At 43.3% G+C, this 11,744-nt stretch overlaps 1 protein-coding gene across 1 annotated transcript; it reads right to left on the minus strand.

Annotated features, from left to right (window-relative positions):
* Positions 1–6,395: 6,395 nt before the first annotated feature.
* LOC124662231 (probable Histone-lysine N-methyltransferase ATXR5) lies at positions 6,396–11,111 on the minus strand. Its single transcript, XM_047200091.1, has 6 exons — positions 10,763–11,111; positions 10,563–10,655; positions 7,653–7,876; positions 7,477–7,577; positions 7,181–7,393; positions 6,396–6,984 (listed from the first exon to the last, which is right to left on the minus strand). Exons 1-6 carry the CDS (start codon positions 11,109–11,111, stop codon positions 6,825–6,827), a joined length of 1,140 nt encoding a protein of 379 aa, XP_047056047.1. The 3' UTR covers positions 6,396–6,824.
* Between the last annotated feature and the right edge of the window lie 633 nt (positions 11,112–11,744).

Genomic DNA, 11,744 nt, shown 5'->3' on the forward strand with positions numbered 1-11,744 from the left:
AGTTGCTCTTTTGGTTTGTGTCGGCGTATGCCGTTTCCTCGGCTTCATGCCGGGAGAGAGACTCCGGATCGGGCGACCACGGTCTGGTGTTGTGGAGTCCTCTCCCTCCTCATCGTGGTGCTTCCATGGTCGCAGCCGGATGCGATTGGGAGGGGAGACTCGCGAATCTCCACAAATAAGGTCGATTTTGCAGGTCCTGATCTTGCGGGAGCGTTCTTTGATGGCCGTCGTGGAGGCGGGGCGAGGTGGCTTCTGCTGGGACCTGTTGGCTTGCTGGTTCGAGGGCTTCGCCGGCGATTGGCGAGAAGCGATGATGGCCCAAGTCGGGAAGGGGTCGGGAGGCGGAGGATCTGGTGCGCCAGGTCCGGGATGCGACGAGCTTGGGGTGGATCCCCAGCCGATGGTCTTCAGAATCCTTATCAGCTCCGCGCTCTGCGGGCTTCCGATGCGGCTCCTAAAGCCCGTTTGGGCGATATGGCTCCGTCGTGTTCCTTGCCGGTGTTCGCCGGCGGTGAGCGGAGGAGTGGCTGGTTGCAGTTTGGCTTCGGGCTTCTTTGTAATGTTCGTTTCTTTGGAGGGTCTTTCTGCAAAGTTCTTGGGTCGTGGCGTTTCTCGATCTTTCGAGCTGGCTCTAGCGTGTGTGCGTTGTAATGTATCTCTTTGAGCTGAACACGTAGCCCTTTCTAAAAAAAAACACCGTCTAGAGGAGTTCAAAAAAAAACACCCTCGAGAGGGATGGGGAGTGAGCCCACGCTGCCGTGTGCCTACCTCAGTCGATCAGGCAGTGTCGTGCGCCTGCCGCCACTGCGATCTGGTGCGCTGCTGCCGGACACAGAGGAGACTGGCTAACTGATAGGCAAGCTTCGACTCGTCGACCGGCGTCTACTGTCGTACTGCGTCGCCCGGCGCGGCTAGAGGCGATGATGTCTGGGAGGAGGCTGGCCGAGGCGGCATTGTTGGTTGGAGGAAGATCTCGGGCGGAGGGCCACGAGGAACAACACGGCTGCATGCGACGCACAGGGTCGAGCGGGCGCGGCGGACGCTGGGCAAGGGGGAGCTCGTGGAGATCTGCAGCCCTGCAGGGAGTCAGGCAGAGCTAGGTGGCCGCCACCGCTACGGACACAGACGGTCTAGCTTGCGCGCCTAGCGATTCCCGAATCGCTCGTGGCTGCAGTGCTAGAGGGGGCCGACATGATCCGGAGTGCAAAGGACCTCGGTGCTGGAGCGGAAGTGGAGCACGGAGCAGGAGATGGAGATGGGTGGGGCGGACACCGGAGGCCGGGATGGAGACCGGGCACCTCACCTGCGAGGCTTCTATCTCCTCGATCCCTTTTCCTCCGTTCCGCGCCCTGCAACGAACAAGGCGAGAGAGCCAAGCCTTATCCTTATTTTCTATGCCAGACAAGTGGAGCAAGCATCATCTCCATTTCCCGTCGCACATTTCAACGTGCTTTTCACATTTTATAATGGAGCGATCCCAAATAGTGTTTTATATGTACACATTTGTGCTTCTACATTTTTCCTGTCACGTATTTCTAGAAAATGAAAGGATTTTAACATGTTGTATTCGTAAAGCCTTGAATTTGTTGCAGATCATGAGTTTTTCAAAATGGAGATGAGACCTTGAGCCTCTACATCAAAAACATACATACGGCATTCTTTATTAATTTTTTAATTTGTTGCATATCATGAGTATATAAGAGCATCCTATTACTTTTAGTGTAGACGCTTTGATTTAATCATGAGGTGTAAAATACTTGCTACAACCTTAATTTGCTGTTATGCTTGACATCATCATAGTTTTCACTATTACACAATTTAAATTGTCACTGATTTAGTACCATTTTTTCACTATTGCATGGTACAACAGATATGACCATGACTACATGTCATTTTGATTAAATCGACGTACAAATTTAAACATATTAAATGTTGTTCTTTCGATTTAATTAATGTACCACTGCACGAAACACAATCTCTGTTCTTGCTCTTCCGCAGCAACGCGTGGGAATTGTGTGCTAGTATTATTAAAATCTAAACCAAAAGAAAAAAAAGAAACAAACAAACAGTACCTTTATTGGGGCAGCATATGGAGCATTCCTACAAGAAGAGCCTTAAGCGTAGGATTGGCGCTCCCCATGGGGCAAACCCTATTCTCCACCCAATGCCAGCGCTATCTGGCACTCCACACAGGGCGTTTGTTGGTTCGGTTGGGCCTATTAGTGAGGCGGATGGTTTTCTTTTTTTTGGGTCCAATTTGTATATTCTACTAGATCTCTTTTTTTATTTTTCTTTGGTTTTCTCGACTTTTTCATATTTTTCATATTCGGATTTTTTGAAATACAAACATATTTTAAATCCAAACATTTTAAAACATGGACATTTTCAAATTTTCAACCTTTTCACCTTCGAACTTTTTTCAACTTTGAATATTTGTCAGATTCGAACATATTTTAAATATGTACATTTTTTAACCAACTTTTCTGAAACCTGAATTTTTTCAAAAAAAAATTAACGTTTTTTTACATCTGAACATTTTTTTAATTCAAAATTTATTTGGATTCGAACATATTTCAATTTTAACATTTTTAAATGTAAATGTTTTAAAACTTCAACTTTTAAAAATATGAACTTTTTTAGATTTAGCTATTTTATATCCGACCTTTTTCAGATTTTTTAGATTTGAACATTATTCGATTTTAAACATTATTAAAATCATAACTAAAAGGAAAAAAAAGAAATATTACCTTTATTGGGCCGCATTTAGAGTGGCCCTAGAGGATGAGCCTTAAGCGGGGCGACGCTTCACTCCCGCTTAGGTGGAAGATAGGCGCTCCCGCGGGCAAACCCTATTTTCCACCCAATGCGGGCGCTATGTGTCACTCCGCACAGGTTGGAGTAAGTTGGGCTAGGCCCATTAGCGAGGCAAAAGGTTTCTTCTTTTTTTAGGGTCCGGTTTTCTTATATTCTAGTGGATTTCTCTTTCCTTTTTTCTCTATTTTTTATTTTGTTTTGTCACACTTTTAAGATTTGAATTTTTTTCTAATTCAAACATTTTGAAATGAAAACCTCTTTTAAATCAAACTTTTTTTAATCCAAACTTTTTAAAACATGAACTTTTTCACATTTGAACTTCAAGTTCCAACATTTTTCAGATTCCAACATATTTTAAATATGAATATTTTTAATCTAACTTTTCTGAAACTTGAACATTTTCAAATTTTGAACTTTTTTGACATGTGAACTTTTTCAAATTCGAAATTTATTCAAATTCAAACATATTTTAAATCTGAACATTTTTTAATGTAAACTTTTTAAAACTTGAACTTTTTGAAATATGAACTTTATTAGATGTAGCTTTTTTGTATCCGAACTTTTTATATCTTTTCTAGATTTGAACATTATTTTATTTTATACATTATTAAAATCTAGACTGAAAGGAAAAAAAGAAAGAAAAAATACCTTTATTGGGCCGCATATGGAGCGGCCTTGGAGGAAGAGCCTTATGCGGGGCGATTGATTCTTCGCTCCTGCTTCAAGGCGTAGGATTGGCGCTCTCCGTGGGGCAAACTCTATTCTCCGTCCAATGCGGGCGCTATCTGTCGCTCCGCACAGGAGAGGAGTTGGTTCGGCCGGACCAATTAGCGAGGCAGAAGGTTTTCCTCTTTTATATAGATTCTATTTTTCTTATATTCTACTGGATTTATGTTTTGTTTTTTCTCTAGTTTTCTAGGCTTTTTCACAATTTTCACATTCGGATTTTATTGAAATTCGAACATGTTTTCAATCCAAACATTTTAAAACATTAAGTTTTTCAATTTTTGAACTTTTTTCACCTTTGAACTTTTTTCAACTTCGAACATTTTTCAGATTCGAACATATTTTAATATGAAGATTTCTTACCCAAATTTTCTGGAATTTGAAATTTTTCAAATTTTAAACTTTTTTCACATCTAAATTTTTTTCAAATTCGAAATTTATTCGGATTCAGACATATTTTAAATCTGAAATTTTGTAAATGTACACTTTTGAAAACTCGAATTTTTTTAAAATGTGAACTTTTTTAGATTTAGCTTTTTTGTATCCGACCGTTTTTAGATATTTTTTTAGATTTGAGCATTGTTCAATTTTAAACATTATTAAAATAAAAACTGAAAGGAAAAGAGAAAGAAAACAATATTACCTTTAGTGGGACGCATTTGGAGCAGCCACAGGGCGACGCAAACGGACGCTTGACGACAACGACTGCGACGCGCTGGCCTACCACAACAAGGAGACCAAGGACGACAGCGACGACTACGTCGCCTACATTTTCCACGAATGGCAGGCGGCCATGGCGGAGGGCTGGAAGTTCGAGTATCCTGCGACGATGACCGACGACGAGATCGCGAGGCTCCGCGTCCTCGTCTCGGAGGTGGACCGACCGGTGCAGCCGCCGCTGTCCCCGCCATCGGCATCATGCCGCCGGGCCTCACGGAGGAAGAGGCTCTATGACGGGCGCTCGAGGACATGGTCCCCCAACCGCCATCGCCACCTCCACCTTCATCGTACAATCCGTGAATGGGTACACCTCCACCACTGGCGTGGGCTTCTCAACCTCCACCGTTGGCGTGGGTTGCTCAACCTCCACCACCAGCGTGGGATGCTCCACCTCCACCACCGCCGGCGGAATCGGCGTATGTTCCGCTGGTTGCCAACTGGTCGTGGCCAGTATCGGAGTTCGTCTTGATCGACGACGACGAATAGGCGAAGGCGTTAGTTTTTATATTTTATTTTCCTTTCTTTACTATGTAAATTATGTTTTTATGTTGTAAAATGCAAAATAGTAAAAAATGCGTCATGCCGCTGAGCGCACCCCCGACATAAACGGGCGTGCGGTCGATTTCGACCATTTGGGTCAACACAAACGGACACGCGCGGACATTTTGGGTGTCCGAAATGCGTCGCCCCGTTGGAGATGCTTTTAAACGGGGCGATGCTGCGCTCCCGCTTAAGGTGGAAGATAGGCGCTCCCCAGGGGGCAAACCCAATTCTCCGCCCAATGCGGGCGCAACCTGGCGCTCCGCACAGGACGGAGAAAGCCCATTAGCGAGATAGATGGTTTTCTTTTTTTAGGGTCTAGTTTTCTTTATATTCTACTGGATTTCTCTTTCGTTTTTTCTCTGATATTTTCGGTTTTGTCACACTTTTTAGATTCGAAACTTTTTCAGATTCGAACATATTTTCAATCAAAGCTTTTTATCCAAACTTTTCGAAACATGAAGTTTTTCAACTTTTGAACTTTTTTCACATTTGAACTTTTTTCAACTTCGAACTTTTTTCAGATTCAAACATATTTGACATATGAACATTTTTTAATCCAACTTTTTTGAAATTTGAACGTTTTCAAATTTTGAACTTTTTTCACATCTGAACTTTTCTCAAATTCGAAATTTATTCAGATTCAAACATATTTTAAATCTGAACATTTTTTAATGTAAACTTTTAAAAACTTGAACATTTTTTATATATATGAACTTTTTAGATTTAGTTTTTTGTATCGGAACTTTTTGCAAAAAAAAAATAGATTCCACTTCGTGAACATGATCATTCCACGCCTCAATTGGATCACTAGAGATATTCTGCACAGGCGCACATCAAATGAGACCACCATGAGGAGGCACAAGTTGATGAACGCCCACTCGCCCCAACCATTATTATTACTCCATGGTGATGGTGCTGATTTTCATTCAGATTCTAACCAGCCTGTTTCTGTTGCCGCCATTCCTGGTACTGGAGGTTAAATTGCTGAGCAACAGTTAAAAAAGGAAGCTGATAAGGTCATACGCGGGGTGTTGAAAGGTGGTAACGGATCCTCATTGCCAAGAGCCATAGTGTAATACCGGAACAGTCCATGACCTACCCATATCTCAAGTCTAGCAACAACTTCCGTAACCAGCGATCCCGGGACCAAAGCAACTTCATTGGTCTGGACACGAACCAAAACCCTAACCTTATTAACCCTGGGGTTGTGCCACAACTGTAATTTACCAAAAAGAGCAAGAGATCTGAAAATCAAGAGAAAAAACTAGAAACATCACCCAAGTTTTTCTCTCTAAGAGCATGCTATGTTGTCATCAATCGTTTGCAGAACTTCAAATTTCGTTTGTGTAATTGCACGTTGGTAGCATGCTACTCACAAAAGAGAGGAGAGAGGAAATTTATTTGATGTTCCTTTTAGACAGCCCACACAAGCTTGAGAAAAAAAATAAGCTTAAGGAAACTTACACTTAAACTTAAGCTCGACCTTAAGGATCACCAGGTAAGCCATATTGTTTTGCACATTGGGAAGTGGAAAAATAACAAGCACATATATAGCCACATCACATCACTCATAAAAAACACATTTGCACTGGTATAAATATTTGAATAAGAATTTGATCCGATTACACAAATTTAACAGAGCACCACCACCCAATAAATGGGGTGAAATATTTTTTTTCCCAATTTCAGATGTGCCTCTAATTGGGAGCAACTACTCATAGATAGATATAGAGACATGGGAGGATATATATACTCCTATAGAAAGGGATATTGATCCCTGAAAGACTCAAGGTGAGCAGGAACTACGCAATAAAAATGAAAAAATTAATGAGATCCCATTTGTCTTCTCTCCATGGCCAAATGAACGCAACACCAGCACCTATCCTTTTCCACCATCCGGGGACCCCCTCTGAAAATCAAACTGTATATAAGTTATTGGATTTCGCCGGCAATGCTGAAAATGCCGCCATTAATCCCTATCCTCTTCTGAATGTTGGGCATGTCAAAAAATTTGGGAACTGTCAAATGAAATGATGCGTTGGGTACGCATATTCATGTCCATTGTAATCGTAGTACAGCTTCTCTCCACAGGCGATATCACGGCAGGCCACCAACAGGACATGGCTCTCGCCGTCGATGCTGTACCTCACACACTTGACATTCTGCTTCTTCTTGCCATCTCTGCAGGTGTTAAACAAAATATTAGACTGATATAGGACTTGCTCACTTTCAGAGCATAATACAGATAATTTGAAACAAATTCTGAAAGAATGCACAAAGAAAATAGATTGCCAGGAAAAAATGATGCATAACAACGCAAATGCTGATCATAGTGTAAAAAATCCAACTAACACAAGGATATGTGGTGAGTACTTACGGAGTGTGGTTGTTGATGCCATTAATGAAGCGAGCTATGTTTCCACGTTTGTCAGGGCAAATAACAAGCTTCTTGGAAGGATCAGCTGTTGACAGCAGGGTCATTATACTATCACAGTCATCATTTGCCCTGTTCTCTAGAAAATCAACATCGCCAGCGTATTCCGCTAAGAAGGTCATATCTTTGATATCCCCATCAGCCTGCACAGTGAAGCTGAAAATAAAGATGTATTAGTTCAATTCCTCTGTACTGAAAAATATAAAAATGTTACAAGTATAATGAATCAAGGAAAGTACCCCTCATGTGAATCAAAAACCACAAGAAGCGGAGGGCATTCTCCTCTTCTCTGCATGCCTCGGCAAAGTTCTATGGTTTCTTTATCCTCTTTCGTCAGAACCTTCAAAGTCAAGGAGTCTATCGTTAGGCACTAAGAGGTCCAAAAATATAGTACTGTTAGAAGTAGAAAACTAACCTGCATACCACCTTCCTCCAGTTTTGCTTGATTGGCAGATTTAGGGGCCATACTAGGAACATAAGTTAACTCATTGCTGAACTCCATCTTAGAAGATGTCAAAGCAGTGGCTGCAGAAGCCATTTGTTTGAGCCTTTGAACTCTGTCTTCAGTTGGGACAAATGGAAGCATCTTCCGTTTCTTCTTCATCATAACAATAGAACGCCTCCTTCGCCTCTTAGCATCTGTACAAGCATGAAGTAAAATTGTATTGTTAAGACGACACTTCAGCAGCTTAATTGGATAGACAGGCTAATATATGTAAATTTTGTTCAATTATTTATTCAGTATGGCACATGGGAACATTAAAAACATTGATGCGTTTGGCCAAGATCAGTGAGAAATAGGAATACTGGAAGCAAACTTGGAGATTAATATGTCAACCAAACACCCTATGTGCTTCAGTTATTCTTGCCAAATATTTTCCAGACGGGAACTTGCTAAATGCTGGACCAAAGAAGGGCTATTCTTTCACATGGCAGAGTATCATCAGTGGTTTACAAACCTTTAGAAGAGGCCATTATTTTGAGGGTAGGGAATGGAAGGCGCATTAACATATGGAAGGACCATTGGATCACAGGAAGTTTATCTCAGAAAATTGACACTCCTTTTGGTCAGAGTTTGTTACGTACAGTAGATGAACTAATTGACCCAGCTACTGGACAATGGGACAAAATAACTCTTACTTTCAATCCTTTGGAAGTGCAGCATATTTTACAGATTCCAATCAGCTCAAACTTGGAAGAGGATTTTGTTGCTTGGCATAAAACTAAAAGCTTCAGTTTTTCTGTAAGGTCTGCGTATTATACTAAATGGACTCATCAGTTTGGAGGATGAGTAAGATGCCAAGATGGTCAAGGTACAGCGAATCACTATCCTGTTTGGGAAATTGTATGGAAACTACAGGTACCGGCCAAGATCAAAAAAAAAAATATTGGCGCTTGCTGCATGACTTGGTTCCTGGAATGGGAATTCTACGAATAGACACATCAAGGTATCACCACAATGCCCAATTTGAAAGCAAGCAGTCAAAGGTATTAGAGATCTGATTTTTGTATGCAAACAACCAAAGGAAGTGTGGCGAGCTCTGGGTTTAGATGGCTTTATCAATCAGGCTTTAGAGGTGGACCGATCAGGCATGATCCTGGCGGAAATATTGCGGGATACCAAAACTAAGTCACCAATTCTTGGCCAGCTAGGGCCAAAGGGAACTGTGGCTGTGGCAGCTTGGTACATATGGTGACAGCGACGAGAAGCAGTCAAAGGAGAACGAGTAGCTCCTGCAGCAAACTCAGCTTTCGCTATCCAAACACTATCTGGATTCGGTGGCAACAAATCCAAAGGAGGTTTCATGGTGTAAGCCTCCACCTTGTCACTATAAATTGAATATGGACGCAGCCTATTTTCCTAATGGTCAAGGGACAGCTGCAGCAAATCCAAAGGAGGTTTCATGGTGTAAGCCTCCACCTCGTCACTATAAATTGAATATGGACGCAGCCTATTTTCTTAATGGTCAAGGGACAGCTGCAGCTGTCATTCGGAATGATTGTGGACAAGCAATAGCGGGAGGGGTCTGGACTTTGATGAATATTCTTGATGCGTCTACTGCAGAAGCATTGGCTTTGAGATATGGTTTGACCTTGCTGAAAGATATAGGATGCTCGCCAACCATTGTTGAGTCTGACAACCTGGAGCTGATGAACGATTGCAACGGAACTGATGAGATATGGACTCCATAAACTGCTATATAAGCGGATTATTTTCAGATTTAACAACGTATTAGATTAATATCCTTTCAGCACTGTCCACATGAGGGCAACAAGGTGGCGCAAAATTTAGCTAGATTAAGCTTTGATTCTGGTCATAATTTTCTGTGGGATGGTGACCCACCACCATCAGTATTGAATGATGTAATAAACAATGTATCTGTTTTTGAAGTATGAATAAAGTGTGCCCCTTGTTTAAAAAAATAATATTTTCCTACTATTTTAGGTGCTACAGAGAAGTGAAAAAAACGCCTTCCAATTTAACCTAATTCATTTCTCATAACTACATATCTCCTGTAGTCTGATCTAATTGCTGGATGGGGGAGCATAACTAGCTGAGTGGGTAGCAAATTATTTCCCATAACGAGATAGTTAAATGGAACTATACAAAAGGTTTGTTAATTTTGGCTGATGTAATGAATCCCAAGAAATTAATAAACTCGGTCAATTCATACATGCTTGAACAACCTATTTCAATAAAATATTCCTATTACTACAATGAAAGAATGTGCTATTAAGATGAAAAATTAATGATTCTTTAATAATGATTTCCAGCCGCAATAGCGGGTTCCCGCGTAACTCTCGTTGCGATAGTTTTCCCGCGCATTTGCGGCGGTGATAGCTCACTGTACTGCTGATTAACTAGAAATCCCACTTCACTAGAAATGACCAATCTATTCCAACAAAACATTCCTATTACTACAATGAAAGAGTGTGACACTACTATGAAAATATTTTTCTTCAACAATATTTTCCCGCGCATTTCCCGTAGAAATGGCTTTCCTGCGCATTTCTGGCAGAGATAGCTTTCCCGCGCATACTCGGCAGTGATAGCTCTACACATTCCGATTTACTGATGTATGCAGGATACTATATATGACCGGTTAGCCAATGCAACCAAAACAATTATTCCCAAATCAACATATCACACCCACCCCAAAAATATGATTTTTCCTCATACCAGATGTGCATTCTAATCAGTCATATATCAGATAGATAAACTATTTGCACTGCAACATAATATGACCGGCAGACAACAATGTAGTATGGTTCGTCCATGAGCCAACAATTAAACTACCGTTGAAGCCAAGAAACGCAAAATTACCTTGCGGAAGGCCGCATTTCGCCGGCTGGGGTTCGTCGGCGCCCTTCTGAATCCTGAAGAAATCTACGATCTTCTTCTGCTTCAGCGGGAAATCTAGCACCCCCGGCCATCCACCACCCAAGAAAACAGTCAGCCAGACGAAACGAAAATCGGCGAAGGGAAAGAAAAACGGGAATTTGGGCGGGGAAGGAGGGGCTTACGGATGATGGGCTTGGGTGGCGGCGCGCAGTCGGGGCAGAGCCAGGGGCCGAGCGGGACGGCGGCGAGGATGGGGCGCAGGCAGTATGTGTGGCGGCCCCGGTCGCAGAGGTCGCAGAGGAGCAGCTCCTCGTCGCGGTCCCCCGCGCCGCAGGCCTCGCAGAGGACCACCTCGTACCGCGGGCGCGCCACGGGCGGCGGCGCGTTCACGGGGCGCGACCGGCGCATCACGTCGGAGATCGAGCAGTAGCGCCGCGGCTCCGGTGGCGAGCCGGGCGGCGCGGCCGCCGTCCGCTTCCTCCGCAGCTCCGGCGAGGACGTCGCCGCTGACGACGGCGCGCGGCGGCCCATGGGTGGTGGAAGGCTGGGGGTGACGGCGGTGGGCTCCTCAGTCCGGCCTGCGTCGGGAGCTGCGTGCGTAATGCCGTGGGCGTCGCGACGGGACAGAGAAGCGCCAGGAGAGGAGAGGAGATGTAAATAGAGGCAAGCTGGAGGTGACCGTTGTAAAATCTTCCTCTCTGCCCTCTGGCCCCGTTGCGTTTTCTTCCTTCTTTACTCGTGTATATCTTTTCCAAAATCTTATTGGCATGTGTCATTTAGTACTTTAGATGATGGCTGTATCTTGATCCTCCAAGATTGATGATGATGTTGTTGTTCTGACTATCTTTTACGAATGTGTCATTTAGTACTTTGGATGATCAATGGTTGTAGTTTGATGCAGGATGCCCCCATGTCATAATGCGCGCGATAAAAGTTCGCGATGCCATGGCGCGAAGAGTTTATACGTCGGTCTTTGAGGGGGCGCGCGGGAGATTGCTACGGGCGTTACGCGTGATACTACGGCGCGGAGAATTTAAAACGTCTTACACGCATATGCCATTTGTATGTGTTGCGCGCGTAGTCGCCGCGCGCTTTAGGAAAACACGCGGGAAACGGGTATGGGATTTACGTGCGGTGTCTTGGCGCGAAGGGTTTGTATATTTT

The sequence above is a fragment of the Lolium rigidum genome, chromosome 6 (assembly GCF_022539505.1).
Source record: "Lolium rigidum isolate FL_2022 chromosome 6, APGP_CSIRO_Lrig_0.1, whole genome shotgun sequence".
NCBI lineage: Eukaryota > Viridiplantae > Streptophyta > Magnoliopsida > Poales > Poaceae > Lolium > Lolium rigidum.